The sequence below is a fragment of the Callithrix jacchus genome, chromosome 12 (assembly GCF_049354715.1).
Source record: "Callithrix jacchus isolate 240 chromosome 12, calJac240_pri, whole genome shotgun sequence".
Taxonomy (NCBI): Eukaryota; Metazoa; Chordata; class Mammalia; order Primates; family Cebidae; genus Callithrix; species Callithrix jacchus.
The window spans coordinates 68,752,084-68,777,579 of record NC_133513.1 but is presented as its reverse complement, the minus strand read 5'-3'; the positions used below and the strand labels follow the sequence as shown (position 1 = coordinate 68,777,579).

At 35.1% G+C, this 25,496-nt stretch overlaps 1 protein-coding gene across 2 annotated transcripts in view; it reads left to right on the top strand.

Annotated features, from left to right (window-relative positions):
* CABCOCO1 (ciliary associated calcium binding coiled-coil 1) overlaps window positions 1-25,496 on the top strand; it is a 106,733-nt gene that overhangs the window by 25,641 nt on the left and 55,596 nt on the right. The window contains exons 5-6 of one of the 2 annotated variants that reach the window (XM_054243007.2): window positions 4,755-4,827; window positions 10,997-14,504. In XM_054243007.2, the coding sequence (XP_054098982.1) occupies window positions 4,755-4,827; window positions 10,997-11,107 (184 nt within the window). In that variant the 3' untranslated portion in view covers window positions 11,108-14,504. Of the gene's footprint in view, window positions 1-4,754; window positions 4,828-10,996; window positions 14,505-25,496 lie in introns of those variants that run through there. The other variant, XM_002756322.6, reaches the window with a different exon arrangement.

Genomic DNA, 25,496 nt, shown 5'->3' with positions numbered 1-25,496 from the left:
GTTAAATAAAAATAATTCAGCTTAGCAAATTCAGATATTTACAGAATTTATGCAGTAATTAGCCCAACCAATAATTAGGTAATTAAATCTTCTTTAAATTAGGTGTTCAAATCTTTCATCTAATAACTGAAAGTTAGAACAGAACTTTGCATTCCTGAAAAAAGGTTTGCATTTGATAAATATAATTTCATCTAAAATTATAATAAATTAAGAATTTCATTTTTCTTTGCATCTTTAATTAGTATTATTTATTAATAGAATGACTTAAATTAATCAGATTCAATTACAATAGACTCTATATTTTAGGTAGTTGATCTTTCCAACTACCTGATTTTACATTTTGAAGAGCAACATTCATTGCTTTTTAAATATTTATTTTAAATGCTTTGTATTAGAAATTGAAGAGATTTATGAATATACTTCCTCAAATTTATTACATGCCCTGAAATATCTTGTACTATTGACCAATTAAACTCATTAAGTCTTTCTTACTGCTTGGAAAATGATGGTGTGTGGAAGGAAAGTATTTTTATTACAGTGATTCTTCATTGGTGAACTAAGAAATTTGTCTTTTTATATAATCTGTCACAAAATCTGCAGTAGAGTCATGCATCTCTCGAAAGGGACATTTTTAGAGTTTGCAAATATTCAAACAAGAGTAGGTAAAAATCTTTTGTCAAGCCGAAAGCTTCTGCATAATATTTTTGTTCCTCTTATACACTCCAGTGTTTTTCAACTTTAAAATTTAAAGTTCTAAAATAAGAGGGCTGACTGATATCCTAGACATGTTCATGATTTGCTTGGCAAGGATCCTGGTTGAAATCTAGAAAGCTTTTAAAATATTAGTATGTTTAAAACGATAAAGTTTATATATTGGTTTCTGGCATGAATTAATAATATCATATGATACAATAAGGTTTTTACCTAAAAACATTTGATATAATGTGGCATCTTAATATTAAAACATACCTCATGAGAGTTGTCTCTCAGTCAAAGCCAGAGTAGATTTCATATCAATTAGAGTAGGTAAGGTTCTTGTATTGCGGGAGAGGATGGTAATCCAGAATTGGAGGAGAGACTATTCCTCAAGGTCTTTCTACCCATCAGAGTTGGAGAATCACTGAGCAAGAAGAATTCCACTTTGCACATTGTACTAGCATCCTTCTTTTCCTTCTGTTTGAACAGTCCCAGTTTCTCTTGCAGAACACATTTTTAACAACTGAGCTCTCAGCCCAGGAGGCTTCCAATGGGCACAGGGACTGAGAGTTCACCAGGGCCACAAAACCCATGCAGGTGCTGTAATCACCTTCTAGAAGGTGAAGGATGGCAACTCTTTTCCCCTTCATCTCGACTCTCTGGGTGAATGTTCATCAGCATATTTCTTGACATTGTCCTTCAGAAAACAGTTAAGAGGAGACGTCCATGTTAGCCACCTTTAGATCCTAACAGGATAATTTCACATATTATAAATCCCTAATATTATTACTTCATTAAACAAACCAAAAAAGTTTTAGTTAAGAAGTTAGTCAAATAAAGTAAATCACAACAATTGTTGATGCTGTTAAGTCTTCATATTGTTCTCTCAAATAAATTATGCAATTTAAATATTTCTATTACAGAACTGTAAAATATCAGTAGGATATCTAGAATTGATTCTGAAGTTGTGTAAAAGAAAATATGCTTTTTTACAACACCTGTTCAGAACCCCTCAAAAGTCCACAAATGAAAGTTTGAAGGGGTCTGGAAGGAGGGGCAGCATCAGGAAGAACAGCTAATGGATGCTGGGCTTAATACCTAAGTGATAGGTTGATCTGTGCAGCAAACCACCATGCACCCATTTACCTATGTAACAAACTGCACATCCAGCACATGTACCCTCAAACTTAAAATTTGAAGGAAAAGTTTAATGACAATGAAATAATATAATATTTTTCATTTTGATGACTACAAAGCAGTTTTACAAATATGAAGGTAACCCAGATATCAAAAGTATAAGAGTGTTTGAATTTAACCTGATATTAAATTTACCCAACCACTAAAAGCCGTTTATGGAGAGCAGTTTTTAGAACATGACCCATAGCACATGAAACTTAACTGACAATCAGATGGACATTTCATTCAATGCTCTTAACACACTCTGTCATGTGTCTGTGATTTGAAAAAAACTAATACCAAATTTCCTCCCCCACATGACTATAAGTGCTGGCAAATCTAGTTGTGCAAGTCTAGTGGTACGTTTCTATGTATTATATAATGTATAGGAATATAAACACTTCTGCAGCTTTTTAGTATAAAACATCATGCAGAATATTACACAGCCAAAAAAAAGGCTGAGTTCATGTCCTTTTCAGGAATGTGGATGAAGCTGGAAACTGTCTTTCTCAAGCAAACTAACATAAGAACAGAAAACCAAACACCGCATGTTCTCACTCATAGGAGGGAGCTGAACAAGGAGAACTCCTGAACACAGATAGGGGAACGTCACACACCAGGGCCTGTCAGGGGTAGGAGGTTGGGGGAGAGATAGCATTAGGATAAATAGCTAATGCAGATGACAGGTTGATGGGTGCAGCAAACAACCATAGGATATGTATACCTGTGTAACAAAACTGCACGTTCTGCACATGTACACACACACACACACACACACACACACACACACATATATATAAAGAATTGCTGTTCTAAGTTAAACTGCATCGGGATTATGTGAGAAAGGCACTTTGGGTGACAAAAAATGAATAATAAATATAAAAATAGGGGGAAAAACATCATTTACATGTATATGGCCCAAGTACACTTTTGTCCTTGTGGATTCTACCTATTTTTGGGAATTAGGCGATAGCAATTTCAGGTGTATACCCAATATAAAAGGCATATACTCAATATAAGAAAATCAACCCTGCCCCTCTGTACACCACAGGGTATTGCACTTCGACGCATTGAGCCAGACATCTTGAATTATTTTCACTTTATCTCTCTTCAATTTAGAACTAAGACTAAATGTTTGACAAAATAATCTAGGAGGCTGAGTCAGTCAGAAGAGGTAGAAAATGCATGATCACAGCAGAAGTGTCACTTTCTTCCCATGCCCCAGCTGAAGCTAGAAAAGGCCGTCATCCTGGTCTTGCCTCGCAAGCCTGCAGCTTTGACCACCTCATCCAAATCGTGCATTTTCAATGTTAAGAAGTGAACTTCCCTCTTGGCATGGGACAACCTAATTCCTATATGCAATGAAAAGAATAAGGCTGAAAGATTATGAAATTGCAGGAAGGAAGATCTATGAATTAAGTTCTTTGTGTGACACAAGACAGAGAAAGGGAAATTTCATGCTGGTTCTCTGAGAGGAAGCCAAGCTGTTTCCAAAATACCCTATAGTCTGTGATTTTTCTACTTAAAATCAGTTATTTCCAGTGTAATATTTTTGACCTTAAGGCTTTCTCTAGGTAACCAGTGTAAGTTAGGAAGAATTTGAATTTATTTTGCTTCATTGAATTATCAAACTTCACTAATCTTGATGTATTTTTCTAGCCAACAAATCAAAGTAATGTCAAAAGCCAAGTTACTTTTCTGAATGTTGATGAGTAATTTGAATGTACAAGAGATTTTTTTTCCCCCAAAAAATAATACCATGCCACAGTCTGCACACCCATCACTTTTTAATGGATTGTGTTAGTAGTGAGATCAACTGCTAATATAACTGAGAGAGACTCAGCTGCCTAAGGATTTCTTCATTGATTTCAAATGAATTGAAACTTTGATCCATTACAACATCCAGGAGAAGCCATTATTATACATGCTCTGTGGCTACATTTTGCAAACGTTAATTTCTCAGTTATATTAAAATCAATTTTCTTAAATAGCAAAAGTCACCAGAGTGAAAGAGAAACCACTAAGACAATTTTTTGTTCTTGGGCATTTTGCTGTATTATGAGTCTATTAATTTTCCCAACCAGCAGGAAGAGAACTAGAAAAATTCAAATATTATCAGAAACAGGATATTAGAAGTCAGCCCTTCAGTAAATTTTTAACTCTTAATAATGCATTGCTCTTTAAACTTACTGGAAATACTTGTGTTAGGGACCTCCTATCTTTTGGTTCTTTATAGTTTTTATATGCTGACCACCCAGTTTTTAGGGTAAGAACAGAAGAAATAATCTTTCCTAAATTAATTTTTCCCTTTCATGTGTGACCGAATATTCTGCAGGAAACTCAGACATTTTTGAAATGGATTTTAGTTCATGCACCATCATTTTTCCGGTATTATTAGAGATTAATTTAATCTTGAAACAGTTTGAGAATGTGAGAAGTACAATTACAAATACAGAGATAGATTATATAGCTCAGTGCCATTCGTACCAGAGGAAATTAACTACTGTTTGCAGCAAAACATAGCAAATAATATGAAGTTTCATGTTATTTAGGAATGGTGCATTATTTGCTTTCAAGCTATGAAGAGTCAAGATGCCAGCTAATTTCTTCCTTATTCCTAACTTACCTACTCATTACAGATGGATTTACTGATATTATTCTAGGTACTGTGTTATATTTTCATTTCCTTAAAAAATAAAACTCTAATTTCTTAGCATTTCCAGACAATTTCTTTTGAAATAAAGGAGGTAGCTAACTCTATTTTAGTGTTTGATAGCATTCGCTTGGTCAATGTGAAGTTTCCTTTAATAAATGCTTTTACCTATTGTGTTTTTTTTTCCTGAAACTGACTTATCAGAGTGCACATTTATTTTATATTTCAGCTTATTTCAACACTACAAGCTCTATGAGTTTATGTTCTACTCTGCCAGGGAAGAAATTGTGATAGGAACTGAGGTAAGTAATTTATCTAGATGGAATCAATTAAGCAGAATCACTTAATGCATGCTGATCAGCATCTGGATCTTTAACTGCTTAAAGCAACTTCTTGTCAAGATTATTCAAGTGTTAATATAACCAATTTGTAGTTTGCAAAAAGAATAATTAGATAAAGTGATCTTTGGATTAAGAAACTAAGCTGTCTTTTGCCATTAAAAGCATTGTTAATCACGTATACTTTGTGTATTTATGGATTATTTGACAAAGTTCAGTTCGATAAGGTACGTATGTCTGCATACAAATCAAATCAGAAAAAAATGATAAACCAACTAGTAATTTGCAAAACATAATAATTATATAAGTAAATGTAATGACAACTTAATTCAGTGAAATCTCTTCTAATTTCACATTTTTTTAATTCTACTCATTGTTTAAGACCTAATTCATATCCCACTTCCTCAATGGATCAAACCTACCTTAATTGCATCATAATCTCAAACAAAGGGTTTAGACAAACTCTCTAATCAGTTCATATTATTGTATTCCAACTGATCTCTTATTGCTGAATTTGGGCTACTGTTGCACCAACAAGCATATAGATACGCACTGTATTATATGGTTTCCTAATTGTTTCCTGTGGGTTGATATAGTCAGTACAACTCAGCAGTAATTTTCTTGAGCACAAGGATATCTTCTTCTTTTCTACTACATATAGTATCATGTAGGCTACAGTAACCACTCAATTAATACTATACAAACATTTCAGTGCATAGAACAGCAGTTCTACAATGAAAGGTCTATCTAGAGACACTTTTAAATAGGCTTACTTATAATCACATATATGTAATGCCTAGAAATGAATCCTATGTAGGAAAACATTACTTTTTACTTTTTTATTTTATTTTATTTTATTTTGTATTATGTTTTAAGTTCTGGGATACATGTGTAGAACCTGCAGGTCTGTTACATAGGTATACACTTGCCATGGTGGTTTGCTGCACCCATCAACCCATCACCTACATTAGGTATTTCTTCTAATGCTATCCCTCCACCCTGCAACAGGCCCCAGTGTGTGATTTTCTCCTCCCAGTGTCCATGTGTTTTCATTGTTCAACTCATTGTTCAACACATGAGTGAGCACATGTGGTGTTTGGTTTTCTGTTCCTGTGTTAGTTTGCTGAGAATTATGGTTTCCACCTTCATCCATGTCTCTGCAAAGGACATGAACTCATCCTTTTTTGTGGCTGCATAGTATTCTAGGGTGTGCCACATTTTCTTTACCCAGTCTATCGTTGATGGGCATTTGGGTAGGTTCCAAGTCTTTGCTATTGTGATTAGTGCTGCAATAAACATGTGTGTGCATCTGTCTTTATAGTAGAATGATTTATAATCCTTTGGATATGTACCCAGTAATGGGATTGCTAAGTCAAATGGTATTTCTGGTTCTAGATCCTTGAGGAATCCCCACACTATCTTCCACAATGGTCGAATTAATTTACACTCTCACCAACAGTGTAAAAGCATTCCTATTTTTCCACATCCTCTTCAGCATCTGTTGTTTACTGACTTTTTAATAATCGCCATTCTAACTAGCATGAGATAGTATCTCATTGTGATATTTCTTTAATAACCAGTGATGGTGAGGGTTTTTTTTTTTTCATATGTTTCTTGGCCACATAAATGTCTTCTTTTGAGAAGTGTCTGTTCATATCCTTCACCCACTTTTTGATGGGGTTGTTTTTTCCTTGTAAATTTAAATTCCTTTTAGATTTTAGGAAGACATTTTAGGGAGACAAAAGGTGCCAAAAAACAAAATACTGCTTCTGTAGGTCCACAATTACTTTAGGAGGCTTTGTTGCCTCCTAGAAGTACCAGGAATGGGAATGGCCATAATCAGAAATAAACAGTGAGTAAGGGGATATTCTCGTTATCTTTGTAATTTTCCTGATATTAAGAACCACATGGAACATGCCAGCTATTCTGACTTCATGAGTATTGTTATTCTGGAATTTATAAATTCCTCGCTTCATAAACACCTCAGTCACCATTACTCACTCTTCATTTGGGTACTTGTTCTAATGCCAGCCTTTTAAAAGTGAACTGCCAGAAAACAAGGAACCCTTTTTGCTTCTGACTTTCCTAAAAATTACCTCTTTGCAGTCTTCTCATACTGTAGCTTAAATTAGGTGTCACTGACAAAATTTCACTGAAAAACGTTTCCACTTCAGAATTACATCATATCGTGTGACAGCCCTTACAATAATTATCAGTTTGGAATATAATCCTATCTCATCAGTTCAAGCAAAACTTTGGGAATATGATAGTGGCTTCAATAACAGCTTAAGTAGATATTTAGAGTGATCAAGAAAAAATTTCAGAAAGAACTCCTTTTTCCTTTGTTAATTACACAATCATGCCTTTCTTCTATATTGTAAGGATATATTTAGGTGACATTTATGCTTATGGAAAGATGAAATGGAGAAATAGACATGGATCGGCTGCTTCATTTTCCATTGTCACTTGTATTTTCCCCAAGCTGACCAGAGCAATAATAATAATAATAAAATCCTTAAGAGATGAATGCTACGTCTTCAAGAATTAGGCCACTCATGGAATTTTAAAGGATTAGTGAAAGGAGATTTTACACCACTACGTTTTATGACATTTTAGAAGTGTTTGCTAACCCTTGATACAAATACCTGCTTTTTAATTAACAGCCTTTCATGGGCAGAGGCAGAGGCCTTCCCAGTAATGTGATTATTCATGCTGATCTCAGGGCTCTAGGACCAAATAAGGGCCACAAGACAAACACATGAATGCCTGAATTTTAACTCGTAGGCAAGTATTCAACTTAGATAACACCAACGAAATTTAGTTTCTTTAATTATGGATAGATGAGAACAAAACATAAATTTCCTCTAATCATAGAAGTGTCCCTTTCATAAGTGAGAAAAGAATGATGAAATAGAATATCACCATTTGTCAACCTTTAATAAAATAATAGATCTAGGCAAGGATGATGCATGGCTCCTGACATCACAAAAAGAAAGAAGACCAGACTTCACTGGCTTTTTAATAAAATTATGTGAAACCCTATATAAATTGCTCTTTCAGTTTGAACTAGTTAGTCTTTTTGTCAGTCTTCTAACACCAACTTCTCGTTTACTGAAAATATGGAAGATAAAGGAATAAGTTAAAGATACCATAAAAGTGCAATTAGCAAATCAGGGTATAGGAGATTTTATAGGACAGAAGACATGAACTATTCAACAAGCAAATTGCAAAAAAATAAAAATACATAAAGGGCAAACCTATGATTAAAAAATGACTGAAGCAAATTAAATGTAGGTATCTTATTTGGAGCCCACTTCAAACAGACAGACAAACCAAACCACAAATACAAAACAGTTATGAGATAATTGGGGCATTTGAATATTGGCTGCATAGTTGAAGATGACTATTACTAATTCCTGGAACTTGTTAGTATATTACTTTACATGGTAAAAGGGACTTTGCAGATTTGATTAAGTTAATGAATTTGAGATGGAGAGATTATTCTAGATTACCGAAGTGGGATCAATGTAATCTCCATATAAGAAAAAGAGGAAGGCAGGAGGATCGGGGACAGAAAAAGGAAGATTTGAAGATGTCACTCTGTTGGCCTGGAAGATGGAGGAAGAGGCCACAACTTTATCAACTGTCTTGTTACCTCATATGGCAATGCCTTCTCATAGTTATTTTTAATACTTGATTATTATTGTTCATTTGTTTTAAATATGAAATTTAGAATTAAACCTGTGCATATGTGGGTTTTGATATGTGGCATATACAAATGTTTAGTAAATTGGCATTTAAAATTAGTGGGATAATTGGCTACATGTTTGTTAAAAATAAATTAGATTTTTACCTTATACCAAACTTAAAAATGAAACCAATTTATTAAGAGATTCATTTCCCATAATGGAAGACACGTTCCATAATGATGAACTATAATTTGGCCAACAATTCCACTGAGAATAACTAGAAAAATTGGACAAGATTTTTTTAAGACTTAAATGTTTGAAAGCTCAGCTAGAAAAGCTCAAAAAAGATTATAAGCCTGACATTTAGAAATGCCTTCTACCTATAGGTGGCTACTAGTTTGGAAAAGGTGGCTAAGAAACTTAGAAACTGAGAAGTCAAGTTTTGGTAGATGCATGGAGCTAGGAGAACAAAAATTGGAGAGGCAAGAGAATATAGCAAATTTTACAAGTAGCATGTTGTGTCTACACAGGACCACATTTTAGGAGATCAGCCCTAACTAACGTGGACTTAACTTCAATTCCAAATTTTCTCCATTTTTGGCAGATTTAGGTTAGCTGAGTATAGTGTTGTTAACTTCCTCTGTAAAATAAAATCATGCCACACTCTAGATTGTATCAACAGTTTTTCATAACCAATGTCTGTCACATAATAAAATTCACACAGAAAACAAAAATAGATCACAACTGTTCCAGATGATGGAGTAATAGTCATGTACTTGAAAATAATTATCCTTAAGAAATAAAAAATATTCTTGAAAATATAACATAAATTTCAGCAGATAACAGAAAATGATTACAACATTAAATAGAAGTTCTGAAATAGAAAACCACAATAAAAATTTTAAAACAAGTGAATATGTTTAACAAGTTAGTTCATAGCTGAAGAGAAAAATTGGTAAACTGGAAGATAAATCCAAAGAAAAAATCTAAAATAAAGCATGGAGATGCAAAAGTATGTAAACAGAGAAACTGGGTAAGAGAGTATGCATATAGTAAAAGGTATGATGGAGAGAACAAAAGTCAATTCTAGAATGAGAATATAAAAGTGACATATGAAGAGTTAATTTTCCAGAACTAACCAACAGCATTAGGAAACAGATTTAGAATTTACTTGAACCCTAGATACATGTAAATCCACACCTAAGCATAGTATAGTAAAATTTCTAAAAATGAAAGATGAAGACAAACTTAAAACCAACCATAGAAAACAAGACATATATCCTTGAAGGAGGTAACAATAAGACTGACAGCTGACTTAACAATCACAATGACAGCCAGAGGACTATGAAGTAATTTCAAATTGTCCTAAATAAATAACTGCCAATCTAGAACTTCATACTAAGAAAAAACAGTTTCTGTGATAAAATGAGAAAAGGCAAACAGGGCAACAGAAACATGGGCAAAGAATATGAACAGAAAAATGAAGATTTTAATAGAGAGATTTCTAGATATAAAAAACAAGAAAATTGGCCAAGCGCAGTGGCTCACGCCTGTAATCCCAGCACTTTGGGAGGCCAAGGTGGGTGAATCATGAGGTCAAAAGATCAAGACCATCCTGGTCAACATGGTGAAACCCTGTCTCTACTAAAAATACAAAAATACCTAGGCATGGTGGCACACGCCTGTGGTCCCAGCTACTTGGGAGACTAAGGCAGGAGAATCGCTTGAACCCAGGAGGCAGAGGTTGCAGTGATCCGAGATCGCACCATTGCACTCCAGCCTAGGCGACAAGAACAACACTTCATCTCAAAAAAAAGAAAAAGAAAATTTATTACAAACAGAAACACACTAAAGGAAGTACTAACAGATGCTCTCCAGGCATAAAGAAAATGATTCCAAATGGAAAGTGAGAGAAATAGAAAGGAATGAAGAGCAAGTGAAATGGACAGATTAGGATGGATGGATAGATAGATAGATAGATAGATAGATCTAATTGAATATCAGATGCATTACACAAAATATTTTGTGAGGTTTAAAATTCACAATGACAATAGCATGTAAGTTGACAGAAATGTAAGTGACTTCGTTTTCTAAGCCTCTTCCATTGTTTGAGGCAAGTAAAAGTACTCATTTATAAATATTTAATAAGCCAAGGATGCATAGTGCATCCTTGGAGTAAGCATTGATAAATGATAAATGATAAGCTAAGAGAGGAGGAAGATGGAACAATAAAATCAGTTAAAGTAATAAATTAAAAATGCAAAACTATAGTAATAAATATGAAGGGAAATATTTTTAATTGTGGAATTAGCCCTATAAATTTTTTAAAGATTTGATTTAAAATACCATGAATAAAAGATTTTTAAGTCACTGGGAGAAAACATTTGAAAATTAACATATGAAGGTCAAATTGTTTTATTTTGTTTTGTTTTTTATCTTTTTAGAGATGGGGTCTCATTCTGTTGTTCAGGCTGGAAAGCAGTGGTGTGATCATAGCTCACTGCAGCTTTGAACTCCTGGGCTCAAGTAATCCTTCCACCCAGCCTCCCATGTAGCTGGGACTATGGACACACAACATCATACCCTGCTAATTCTTTATTTTATTTTATTTTTTTATTGAGATGGGGGGGTCTCACTTTTTACCCAAGCTGATCCTGAAGTCCTGGCTTCAAGTGATTCTTTGGCTTCAGCCTAAGTTTATTTGATAAAATAGGAAAAGGCAAACAAGGCAGCAAAAACATGAGCAAAGAATACCAATAAAAAGCTACCCAACCTTAATAGTTATCAAGGACCTGCAAAGAAAATATATTTCTTAAATATAAGATTGGCTAATAGTAAAAGATAGATTAATGCCTTGTTAATGAGGATGCAAGAAAACTTAGCTGTATTTCGTTGGTGTGAGGTTAAATTTGTAAAGCCACTGTGGAGAGCAGATTGGCAAAATCTATAAAGTGTTTGTGAATGTGAATATCTTTCTTCCCAAAATTCAAAGTATCTTCTCTGTAGACATATGTACTCATATTACATAAAGCTATTTGTACCTGAATATTCATCAAAGCATGGTTTATTATAGCTAAAAATTGCAGAAGGTAAATCAGAAGGGAAATACTTTATTTAAATGAAGTGCTCAATAAATACTTCATGTGTACATTCATTTAAATAAAATGAAGTATAGTTACACTATAAAAAACTATCAAGTCTTTAGAATGAATGTAGTAGATTCCTATGTATGGTTATGTTAATATCTCTAAAATATATTCTTAATTTAAAAAGTGTAGGAGTAGAACAATATGAATAGTGTTCCCATTTATTTTTAAAAGCAAATAAACCTGAAAATATATGGATGTGTATATGCATGTAAGTGATTGTATAAAAACCAAAAGAATTTATATTAACCATTAATGTGGCTTACCTTTTGGTAGTTGGGTAGAAATAGGAATGGAATAGGATGTGGAACGGAACATTTCATTTTGTATATCTCAGATGTAATGTGTTTTACAATGTGAATGTCTTCAAATATTATTTGTACAATAATAAAATTGTTCCCTAGTTTATTCCCGAGAAATATAATACTAAGGCACATTTTGTAAATTAAGTTCAGGCATATAAACAAGCTTATATACTAACATATTGATAGACAGAGCAACTTCATCTGGGTTTTTACAAGATGAAAGACTGCACAGGAAAAAATAGGTGAATTCTCAATCCATAAAATTAAGTACTTTGAAAGTGTGTTGCTACCATATTTAAATTTTCAATGTAAACGAGGTTTAGCTAAAAAGTCATTTACAGAGTAAAAATCTGGTGTTGTGCTATAACATCGCAAATTTTCCCAAATTTTCCCTAAGAAAATAAAATTTTTATCATGAATTATGCATTTTTATCATATTTAAAAAATATTTATTCAGCTTAATTTCACCAAAATGGCAACACATCAAATCTTAGATCATTTGTACTTTCAAAGGTTATATCATATGTATGCATTTAAACGCACATATACATATTTGTGTTTGGATATAAAAACATAGGATTATGTCTGCTTTAATAATTTCTCTAACCTACAAAGTGAGATAGATAGGTATAGCTTTATTTGTAACCATTTAAGCCAACACACTCAGTCTGTTTCAAGATTTTATTTTGCAGCACAGACATTTTCACACAAGCTCCACTGCACAGCTCCGGGGGGCACCATTCACATTACAGTCCATGTGTTTAATGGACTTGTCCATTGTACAGACTGTATGGCCATTGGTGGCCATACACTTTTTTGAAAGTGGTTCTGTAGCAGAATCTTATTATAATAAATATGATATATTTAGAAAGATATTGAAAGAAAATCATAAATATGCCTAAGTGGTTACCTTGACTAGAGTCACATTTTGGCAGCCTTTCATAATCCAAAATAATACCACTTAAAGTCAATAAATATAGGAAATTCCGACCTCTCTAAAGTCAGTGAATGTCAACTGTATATAATTTCATGTTCTGAGCACTTATTCCTACAGCAAAACCAAAATAAAACACTTTTTCCTTCCTTATTTCAAAACCCACACAGATTATGGGTGTTAATGACACTATACTTGAAAATTGTTAACCTTGTGGCAGAAAATAACCATATAAAAACATAAATTTTATTTTCTTTCTTTAAACTGTACGTTTAGAGTGTCCTGAATAAACAAAATATGAGACTTATGTAAACATTCACCCTTTTAAGAAAAAAAAAGGACCAAAACAGCATTGCACATTGGATAATATTTTGGAAAGGAGGAAGGCAACTGAAGCATAGCTGTAAAGATACCTTTTTTCTTTTCAGTTTACCCTTGAGATGTGCCTATCAAAATAATCTAAACTTATCCAGATGATGTTTTTAATCTTGAAAAAGGCTTTTTTTCTCGTTGGATGATCCTATTAGCAAACTGCTGGAAGGGAAAATCATACAGGCCATAATTTGTAGTTTGACCTACTCACATTGGGTGTTGCTAAAGAAAATCAATCAGAAATTGCTGTGTTAAAATAACTCTATCTGCTCTACCTGGCATGTGTGACTAACTGACTTTAGAATCTATCATTTAAAGAAAATGGTTGATGCTTGGATATACAATTTATCAAACTTCACTCCAGTCCTTCTTCTCTGAAGCACAGAAAAATAATAATCCCTCTCTAAATATAAATCTTTTAAGAGAAATTCAAGGAATCTGTCTCCAGCAAAATAATTGATAAATGGTAGGAGCATAATTTAAAGGTGATTTCCATCACAGATCACATGGCATCTCAATTCCTGAGTATGTCACCCAAGTCTTTTCATCTGTTGGTCCGTGAGCATCAATCTCAGTTCCTCTGTGACCAGTTCTCTGATCGAGCTAGGTTGGTCTTTTCACAATTACAGCTTTTGATTTCCCTCTGTCTTGTAGTATGAGGCTGTTGCTACTGCCTGAAAAGTTCTCCAACATTTTGCTGCCAACCCAGGCCTACTATTATCCCTTCACAGCTTCATTGACAGACACTTCTCTTACAGAAAAAAAAAAAAAAGTGAGGGAAGAAAGAAGGAATAAAAAGTGCTTTCTCTTACATTACCTTTTACTTTTTTATTTCCCCAACATTAAATCCTTGTTCAAAATACTGTCCTCGTACAATCTCCTAGAAATTGACTTCTAATTATGAAGTGATATCTCAAGCAATAGATTGCTATCTATAATTCCATGAGATCTGGGTAACTGACATTACTGTTTCCTTGTTTTTCTAAGTATGGAAGTTACATACATTCACCTAGTGTTCAATGGTTGTTTACTAAATCAATTAATGTAAAGGAGGAAAGTTTTGTTTTATTGATTAATTCCACAAAATTATATTTGGAAAATGTTATTTTGGTGTGTAGACTGTAAAACATAAATCAATCTCTTAAATTATTAATCATTAAGCTCATGACCAGGAAATTAAAAGCTGGCAATAAGATAACATATGTTTAAATTAGTTATGATTTTTATTATAGAGAAACTGCCTTATGTGGACCGCCTTGTGAAATGGCTAACTACAGCCCATTGTAAGTCAAGACTCTAAGATACCAGAGGCCACTAATATTATTGACTATATCAAAATTAAAAACTTCTATTTCGGGGAGGGAACACTATAAATGAATTTAAAAATCAAACTCTAAAAACAAAATTTCCAGTATAAATGGCAGAAAAAGCATAATAGTCTTAATATTCTATATAATCAATAAGAAAAAGGTTACCACACTTATAGGAAAATTAACAAAGCCTATTTACAAGAGACAATATATAAATAGCCAATAAACTTATGCAAAGATTTTCACCCTTTATAGTACTCAAAGATTCAATGAAAATCAAATTCTCAAAAATTAAAATAATACCATTGGCTTATGAGAATGTGATGAATGGCATTCTCATATACTGCTGGGAAGAATGCAAACTTTCCAGAAAGTGGTTTAGCCAAATATATCACATTTTTTATTTGTATTTATCTTTTGAGCTGAGGATTTTCCTTCACTGAGTTTATCCCAAGTAGGTAATCAGACAATGGGCAGAAATATGGGTGCATATATTTGATTATTATAGAAAAAAAACTGGAGTACCTAAATGTCTGTCATTAGAAGGGTGTTTAAATTTGTTATGGTGCCTCTATATAATTCCGTCATCATTATGAGTATTCATTTAGTGTTGCACTTATGATGGAAAGTTATTCACACCACGTTAATTATGTGATAACAGCAAGCTACTAAGTGTGTCCATTGTGACTCAGTTTATATTTTTACATCCACATCTGTGTGTGTGTATGTATACAGGTAGATACAAACAGAGAGAGAGAGAATAGGTCCTGAAGGACAAACATCAGATTATTAGCTGTAGTCCTGGGTTGTCAAGAAAATGTTGAAGAGCAGTTGATGTTGATAGTATACCAGATAATCTTTGCTTTCCCTTTAAACTCATCTTTATGAAATTATTTTTCTGAAATTATTTTTTGCAATCAGTGTATATTATAGCATACATACATGTTCTTGTTTTTAAAAAGTAGCAGCTTAAACTACCAAAGTTTTACTTCTTTCCCTTTTATTTTTCTTATTCAGTATTATTTCCTTTTTTTCTTGCTTACTTAACTTTTTAAAAATGCATAACATTATAAAATTGTCTGTTTTATTTTGAACAGATGCATTTCATGTTTCTGTGATTGGGCAGTGTTCATTTTCCCTAAAGCAAAAGGTTCTACTGCAAATGAAGACTTAATTATTACTTGAGGATGAGTATGTTATTATTCATGAGTTATATAAGTCGTAAAAAACTTCCAGGATGCTAACAATAGGGCCTAGAAAACCAGGACTTTAGCTGAGGGGATTTACTCTGCTGTTTATGATACTGTCTGGCCAATAGATGGCAGGACTTGGGGGGATGAATGCAGTGTAAGAAAAATCATCATGTTTCTATTCTATGATGACAAAACCTCAGAATCCATTAACAATCTACACTTCTGGTTTAAAGTGTTCTTTTCAGCCTGATGTCCAGACATAATGCCTAAGGTAAACTGTTCAGCAACCCACATTCGAAAGTGGACATTTTCTTTTCTTTTCCTTTTTTTTTTTTTTTTTTTTTTTTTGCAATGGCTCTATCTTGGCTCACTGCAACCTCCACCTTCCGGGTTCAAGTGCTTCTTCTGCCTCAGCCTCCCAAGTAGTTGGGACTACAGGCACCTGCCACTATACTGGGCTAATTTTTGTATTTTTAGTAGAGACAGGATTTCACCATATTGTCCAGGCTGTCTCAAACTCCTGATCTTGTGATCCACCCGCCTCAGCCTCCCAAAGTGCTGGGATTACAGGTGTGAGCCACTGCACCTGGCTGAAAGTGGACATTTTCAAATCAAAATGTTTTCAAAGAAAAATAACCTGGATTTTCCAGGACTGGAGGCCTCTGAAAATGAAAAGATTCAGAGTGGACATAATAGCTGCCTTCAAATCTAAAGGACTGACAAGATAAAGAAGAGATTTGTCTTGTCTGCATAACTCCCAGATGGCAAACCAAAGATCATTGGTTTTTGTTCTAGGGAGAACTTTTACTAAATAAATGCAATCACTTTCTAAATATAGAAGCATCTAGAAATGGAAGGGATGAGATGTGGGAGGGCAGAGGTTCATGCCTTCCTCAGTTTTATACTAGCAACTCTCATCTCAGCACAGGTCCTGGCAGACAGACGGCACTTTAAGTTTTATGGAATGAATTGAGAGGTAATAAGTTACATCCTCATTGAATATATTTCAAGTTTAGCAATATGGTTTTTGTTGAATGATATTTTGTGAAGTTGTTTAAAGCACTAGAAGGGAAATTGAGCTAGATGATCTATGAGTATGTGACCATCAAACCCAGATTTTTCTAGGATTTTTTTAGGACTTTCAATTTAAACTATTTTGTCCTATTTTTCCCATGAGTATACTTCCAAATGTTCTTCTCATTAGTAAGTCCAAAATTTACGATCAGCCAGTCTTACTCTGGGTAGCAATTACTAACAGAATGATGAAGTGGATTCCTTCCTATGGGCTGGAAATCATGTAGGATTGCTTACAGTTGGAGTGGATAAATGCAGTTGTTTATAACTAAAAGGTCACTTATCCTAAATATATAGCTGGTTCTATCTTGGTGAATGCAGACTTACATGTTAATAAATATACTCAAATGTAAGTCAACCAAAACTCTAGGGTGATATATTTTGATTGATTGCATTTTTAAAGGAGAAGATTTTGATCAGTTTTATAATATTGGGCCAGATACCAATATGTTTTCATAGTATTCAAGTTGGCCTATGAAGCCACTCTTTAGGTTTGGTGATGTTTAACAGATGGCTGAGAATATACAAGCAGGTATGCATTGTGCAGGAAGGCATGCAAGTGAAGAGTCAATTAAGAAAGAATAAACATGCTTAGCAAGAGGCCACCTGATTGGTATTCTAACTACGGAACTGAGAAACTTTCTATGCAAATTACGCAGCTGCATCAGCACCATTGACATCATAGGAGTGAAGAGGGAAAAAAAACAACAAAGTTCTCTGTGGCAAAATAGCTTTGTGCTCGATCAAGGAAATAATGTAAGTGTAGATGTGGAAGAGGGAAGTTGCTTTTTCTTCTGTTTGCCTGAACCAGTAATGACCACAGCAGAAGTGACAAGTTTAACTGATGAATATGGAGTTTCATAGCTCCCAGAACACTGATTTTGGACTAAGAAGAATTTAGATGGGAGATGCAACCTACTTTCCCTTATTTCAAGATTTGCATGCCTGGTACATACAGTGTTGTATAAATGTGCCAAGGTTTGTGAGGAGGTACGTGTGCGCACACACACGTACACACGTGCACACTCTAAACAGCGGGAGTACCTAAGAGGTAGATATCCATTATTCAAGGAATTTCTTTCTTCCTTTATTCAATACACGGTAACTTAAAGAATAAAGGACTTTATATAAAAAGATATTTTAGCTGGAGAGAAACACACAATAGAAGCTAACCAATGAACCCAGTTATTTTGCTTAACTTAAAGAGTGGGTTTGAATGATCTTTTCTTCAATAATAAGCAAAATACATTAAATAAATATACTAATATTCATGATCTGGAACAACTCATGTTTCTTCTACGAAGACTTTTCTGACTTCTGTAGAGTATGCTGAATCCTCCATCCTGTAGACCACCACTGATTTGAACTAAGACACTGTACTTTTTGGTATCAGTTTATATGTGATCTGACTAGCTAGGCTGCCTTCAAACCTGCCTCTGCGCTCTCTCTCTCTCTCTCTCTGTCTCTGTCTCTCTCTCTGTCACTCTGTCACACACACACACACACACACACACACACAGACACAACTTCTCTCGCTGCCTCCTACACACAGTTGAATCCTAGGGGGTTGAGGGAAATGATGACTCTTTACTATATATCTTTAGCTTTCTTTAAAAGCTCAGCCCAAAGATTACACATAGGACATCACACAGAGACGTGGATAGCCTCCTAAGTTTTCTGTTGGTTTTAAAAATATGTGCAAAGGCCAGGCACGGTGGCTCACGCCTGTAATTCCAGCACTTTGGGAGGCCGAGGTGGGCAGATAGAACACTTGAGGCCAGGAGTTCGAGACCAGCCTGGCCAACATGGTGAAACCTCATCTCTACTAAAAATATTTAAAAAAAAAAATAATTAGCTGGGTGTGGTGGCAAGCACCTGTAATCCCAGCTACTCAGGAGGCTGAGGCAGGAGAATCACCTGAACCTGGGAGGTGAAAGTTGCAGTGAGCCAAGATCACACCACTGTACTTCAGCCTTGGATGACAGAATGAAACACTGTGTCAAATATGTATATATGTGTATATATATATATGGGGCTCAAGCTCACCATATGGCGACTAAGCTCAAATTCTCTGAAATATTCTAGAAATTCATTTCTTTCCCCTTGAAAATGGGCTGGGCTTAGTGCCTTTCTTCTAGTGAATAGAATGTGGCAGAAATGGCAGAATACCGCTTCCAAGATGAGGCTATAAAAAACCTGTGGCTTCCCTCTTGGTTCCTCTGTTGATCTCTCTTGAGTCACTTGCACTGGTGATGCCTGTTGCTATGCTGTAAGGACACTCAGTAGCATCTGGAGAGGCCCACAAGGTGATGCCTGAGTGAGCTTGGAAGTAGATCCTCCTCTAGTTGATCCTGGAGATGAATGCAGGCCTGATTGACAGCTTGAGTGAAACATCATGAAAGACCCTGAGCAAATAACACATAGCTAAACCACGCTCAGATTCCTGACCCACAGAATTGTGTATTTCTAAAAACTTCCTCTTTTAAGTGGCCATGTTTGGGGTAGTTCATTATATAGCAATAGATAACTAATACATTTCCCATTCACAACAGCAGCTGAAATCTCTCTCTTTTGTCTCATATTTCAATCATCCCCAAAATGCTCACTTCTTTTTTTTTCCATTTTCTCCTCCCCTGTGCCTGGCTGCTCCTTGCACAACCCACTCTAGTTTCCTGTTATTGGTCTTCAATCTCAGAAAAGCCCCCTTGGATTTCTGGTTTAAAATAAAAAACAGTTCTCCTTCATGAATGGCTTGTCTCCCTAACTATTATCCATAATAGGTGCTGAGTAAATATCTGTTCATAGTATAAGCAAACTTCAAATTCTTTTGACTTGTGCAAACAAAATTTATTCATTTCAAAAATATCTTCCTAACAATTGAGACTAAAGTTATGGAGAAAACTGCTTCCATGTTTGAAGCTAAGCCTTTTGTGAGCAAGACTTGCTACTGATAACTCTAAAACCTTATCTGGTACCTGAGCGAGACAGACATTGGACTCCATGTACTCTCCGGCTTCTGGAACATGAAGAAGCATACATTTTAATTTCACATGAGCAAAGCTGCTGTACAATTAAAGCTCAGCAAGCACTTTCCTCTTAGGAACAATTCTAGGTTCAAGATCATTGTCTTCTAAATGCATTTCCAGGTCAGTGTCTGTTGCCACCTGATTATCAAGGTATTTACTGAACAATGCAGTGTGCCTACCAGCATTCTAAATACTCTGGAGACTTTCTGTCAGTCAGTACGTTCCTGTGCGAACATTACTTTTACTGCTATTGTGTGACACTGGCAGTAAACAAACATAGTTTCAAAATGCTAAGAGCCTAGCAAGAGAAACAGGCATTAATTTAGTAACCCACAGGCATATAATTACAAACCAAGTACTTTAAAGGAAAAATAGAGGTTACTCTAAAGAGCTATATTGAAGAGCTTCTTATAATCTAGGGGTCAGCGGATCAAGAAAGGTTCCCTGAGTTAGTTACCTTTGTGTAGAGATCTGGGCCTAACATGTTAACTGGGCAAATGTGTAGGGCCAAGGGAAGTGGAGTTAGTTGAGCATTTACTATATGCTACGCACTAAGCACTTAAAATAGTACACACACGTAATCTTTCCAACAACCATAGAGGGTGAACACCTCTTTAACCATATTTTAAAAACATGAAACTGATGGCTAATGTTCACAAGCTTAACTACTGTCCCAAACTTCCTCTGCAAAGACTTTGAGTCAATCCTTAAACATATCAAAGAAAACCTTGAATGAAAGAGACTGTTTAGATCATTTTTCAGTTAAGCAGCATGTGACGTTGATTACCTACAGAAGTTTCAACAGTTAAAACCCAAACAAAGAGGAACATAGTTTAACTTATTACCTTCCAAACATGCACCCTAAAAGGATAAAGAATGGTATATATAATAGTGTAACAAAGTTATTTTAAATTATTCTTTTACAACCCTTTCCATTTCTTTATACTTTCTACCCAAGAGCCCCATGATGTTCTTTTTATATAATAAATACTGCTAACCAAATATATATGGTTCAGTTTATGTGCAGTTTATGAAAATGAACACTGTACCGTGTATTAAATTACAGCCAAAATTGGAAAAGAAAAGGGAACACAGTTCATTATTCTTTGTTAAATAATGAATGTTTTTGAAATAATATGATCATTAAATGCAAATGAGCATAACTCTGATATAAATGTAAATTTTTCAAAACTTGAAATGTTCCTTAAGATAAACTCTTTGGCTGAATTCTGAATATTTAATTGTTCTGCTTTCACAAAATGAATGCAGTCACCTATTCAATATAATTAGTTATCTAGGCAAAAACAATTATAATTGAACATAGCTGCTTCCCAAATGCATTTTAACTAACAGAAACAATCCTATGTTAAATATTTGGCCTACTGCTTGAATATATTTTATTTGCCTCTCCAGATCCCCCTCCCATCTTTTTTTTTTTTTTTTTTTTTGAGACCAAGGAGCTTCCCTTTTATTGCCCAAGCTGGAGTGCAATGGTGCAATCTTGGCTCACTGCAACTTCCGCCTCCCAGGTTCAAGCAATTCTTCTGCCTCAGCCTCCCAAGTAGCTGGGATTACAGGCGTGTGCCACCACATCCAGCTAATTTTTTTAAATTCTTTTGCAGTAGGGACAGGGTTTCACCATGTTGGCCAGGCTGGTCTCCAACTCCTGATCTCAGGTGATCTACCTGCCTTGGTATCCCAAAGTGCTGGGATTACAGGCCTGAGCCATCATGACTGGCCCCCAGACCCCTTTTTCTACCCTATCCTGTGCCTCAGAATGCTAATGTTATGGAAACCATCCAGAGGCTCCTTGGCTCCCTTGCCTTCTATCTGTGCCAGCTGGGTACATGGGTGGGAGAAGGCGTGAAGCTGAGATGGGTTTAGTCCCAGCTCCTTCCCCACTGAATCACTGCATATTGGGTGCGTCCTCCACAGGGCATAGTTTCTATCTTGTCCATGCAGCTCTTCTCTCTGTATTCTGGAAACTATTCCTTCCTCTTTCCCAATCACATAAAGGATAAGAACAGAGTTAGGGTACTGCACCATCTCTCTGTTACTTTCCCTCAAACCAGCCTGCACCTCTGTATAAAGTCCTTTTACTAAACCCTCCTCAATTACCCATTTTCACTGTTCTATTTTCTCTTAGAACCCTATATAGTAATTGATACCAAGAGTGGCCTCAGGAAACGGACCCTCAAATGAGATTCTGAATTGGGTTGTTCACATATGTGGGTGGTGCCCAGAAAATTTAACTGGACAAGAGTAGGGGTAGGGAGAAGTTGGGATGCAACCCTGAGAAACATGACTGAGAATTGACTCTAAGGATATACAACAGAAGATAATTAAATAGAAAGTTGGGCAGGCCTGAATGTGCTGATGTGGGTGCACTCAGGATTTGGGACTTAAGAATGTGAGTCCAGCACCCAGGAGTGGCATTAAGAGTCTGCTAAGCTGGTTAATGGAAGGCTGAACTCAGTGGTGCCCCACAGTCAATTAGGTTGTTGTGGCAGAAATTCCCTGGAAGGATGCAAAGAGAAGAAAAGATTCTGATATTCAGGGAGATGAAATAATGTACGCTCTGTTTGGCCATTTCCTACTTATCATCCTGTGAATGTCCAAAGGATACACTCTTCTTATCTGGGCATTCGGGAATGCCTTACGGGGGAGGTTTCCACCATCACTGACTGCCCAGTATTGGCTATTCTCAGTAGGGTGACTTCTAAGCAGAGGTGTGAGATGCTTTGAACCATGTTTGGGATGAAGAGCATCCTGAAGGGAACAGTCCACACTCACATTTTAATGACACACTTATATGTTTTTAATCACTAAATGAATGTTCAATATTAGTGAGAAAATGTGTTTCCTTGGAAGTTTTTTTAAAGAAATCTCCAGAAAATATACACAGCTCACTAATGCTTGAATAACTATACTCTGTATCATTGACACAAAAAAGTATGGAGAATTATTTCAAGTTTTGCACAGTGTAAGAACAGAAGCTGATACATCAGCTTGGTTCAAAGGTAAGCCCTCCCCCTCAGAAGCTGAATTACCATTAACAATTTTCTTAATCTCTATGAAGCTTGATTCTTCAATTACAAAATAAGAGGACGAATATCTGTCTCCCATTATTGTAGGGATGAACAAGACAGGGCCCGGCATAGGACAGCATCTCAACTAACAGGGTAAAATAGATTTGCCTCAGGCCTTCCTCTCTCATGGCATTTGTAGTCTATTACTATCTTATACTGTAACCTTGAGGTCAAGCTCCACAACTACTTATTTTATATCCTGCATGTGCAGCACATGGACAGACGCATCCAGATTCTAACTAGTGTGAGTAACTGACTGAATTCATGAATGTGTAATTGTGAGGATGCAATGGAAGTGGTCACTTTAAGATTTACCTTTCTTTCCTTCCCTCTAAATTTGGTGTTCATTTGTTGCCTTTATAATCAGGGACAATTTATAGAACTGCAGGTTTGCTGTAGGTTCCTCCTCATTAAAATTGAGATGACATCTCTCTCTCTTGTCCATTCGGGCTGCTGCAAGAAAAATATCATAAACTGATGGCTCACAAGCAACAAGAGTTTATTTGTTACAATTCTAGAGACTGGGACATCCAAGATAAGGCACCAGCAGATTTTCCATGTCTAGTGAAGACTTGTTCTCTGCTTTATAGGGAGTGCCTTCTGACTGTGTCCTCACTTGGTGGAAGGAGTGAACAAACTCCCTTTGGCCTCTTTCATGAGGGCATTACTCCCCTTTATGAGGGTGCAGCCATCATGACCTAATTGCCTCCCAAAGGCCACACATCTTAACACCATACATTGGGGATTAAGTTTCAACATATCAGTTTTGGGGAGATGGGAACATTCAGACCGTAGCAACCTACTACCCTGGTAAGAGTTCTGTAAGTAATAAATTAGATAACACTATAAACACCTGCAAAAGAGACAGTACTCCATACATTTTTTTTCCTTTCTTTTGTCCAATTTGTATTTCAAGTACTCAACACGTTATAGACATGGAAATAAATCTCGTCCATGATGGACCACACATAAACGTCTAATTTGGAAAGTTTATACGCTGTTCATTTCTTAAAAAAAAAAAAACTCCAAATATCAGATTACTGCCCATGGAATTGCAAAATATTTTTATGCCTTTTATAGTTAAAAAGCTCTAAGAATTTGGAAGAAATCCTACTTCTGAAAGTTATTTCAATAAATCTAAAATGAATAGATGTGGAAAATATTTAACATTCAACAGTTAATTTTGAATAAGAGAGATATGTACTTGATTTTATTCCTTTTATTTCTACAAATCATAAGAAGAAACAATTTGGACAGCTTCCTCAAAAGAAGCTCCCCAAATCCTTTTTAATAGGATACATCAATTCAAATGTCACCCAAAGATTATTCTTAACAAATGTACATATTGTTTGACTTTGCTAGGAATAAACAAAAAGCTTAAAATTAGATTATTACTTAGAAACAGAGCCATTAAATTAAAATAAGGCCAGACATTTGGAAATAAGTCAGTTTAAGATAGTCACCTTTCATTAAATTATGGCTACAATGTTTGGATTGTTTTATTAGCTTTATGCCACAGCCGTAAAAACTCAGTTAAAATTTCACAGTAAGTGCCTAGTGCCTTCACACAAATTCACAAAATCAGTGCCTTTAAACAAATTTGTTTTACAATACTAAAAGAAATTCCTATAACCACTAAATCACTAAAACTAAAAGGCAAAAAAATTGGAAAATTTTTCCTAAAGTCATTTAACTCACTATTGGCCTGACTTCCTTTTCCCCTTCAAATTAAAAAGAAAAAGTATCTATATTGACAACAACTCAATGCTGTTTCTCCTCATTTCTCTCATTTTTCTTAGGGTTCCAGCACTATATCACTGTTTGAAACAAAATTAATTTAAACTTATTTAGCAAAGGAGACTTTATTTGTAGACTTATTTGTGCTGAGCAGCTTTTCAAAAAACACATTTTTCAGATAAATGGAAATGTTTGTGGTAACATTAGCTCTACTTGCCATTCCAAAACTATAAACTGAATTAAGAGGGTGAAGCACTTAAATTAAAGCATGAGTGACTTTGTAAAAATAAACATTTTACATAATTTGTAAATTTAAATTTTTATTACCTCAAAATGTAGGCAGAATGATTTATAAACATAAGGCGTTTATTTGACAAAAACAAGAAGAAATTTGCCTGATTTCTAATTTAAATTATTTTAAATAATTTTTCCAGTGAGTTTTGTGTGTGTGTATATCACTGATGGAAACATTTATTCTGTGCCACAGATTCTCATTTCCACATACAGTTTTGTGACCGGAGATTTGACATGCTGAATTAATTGTGTGTGTGTGCGTGTGTTTGTGTGTGTCTGTGTATGAGTGTGTGTGTGTGTGTGTGTAAGTGTGTGTGTGTGTGTGTGTGTGGAGAGACATAAATATAGAGATAAAGATAGAGACATCATCCTAATAGCTTCTTTAGGGAGCTCTTAACGTTAACTGGAGAAACCCTTCTGTTGAAACTAGTTTGAATCCTAAAGTAGTTGTGATGCTATTTATA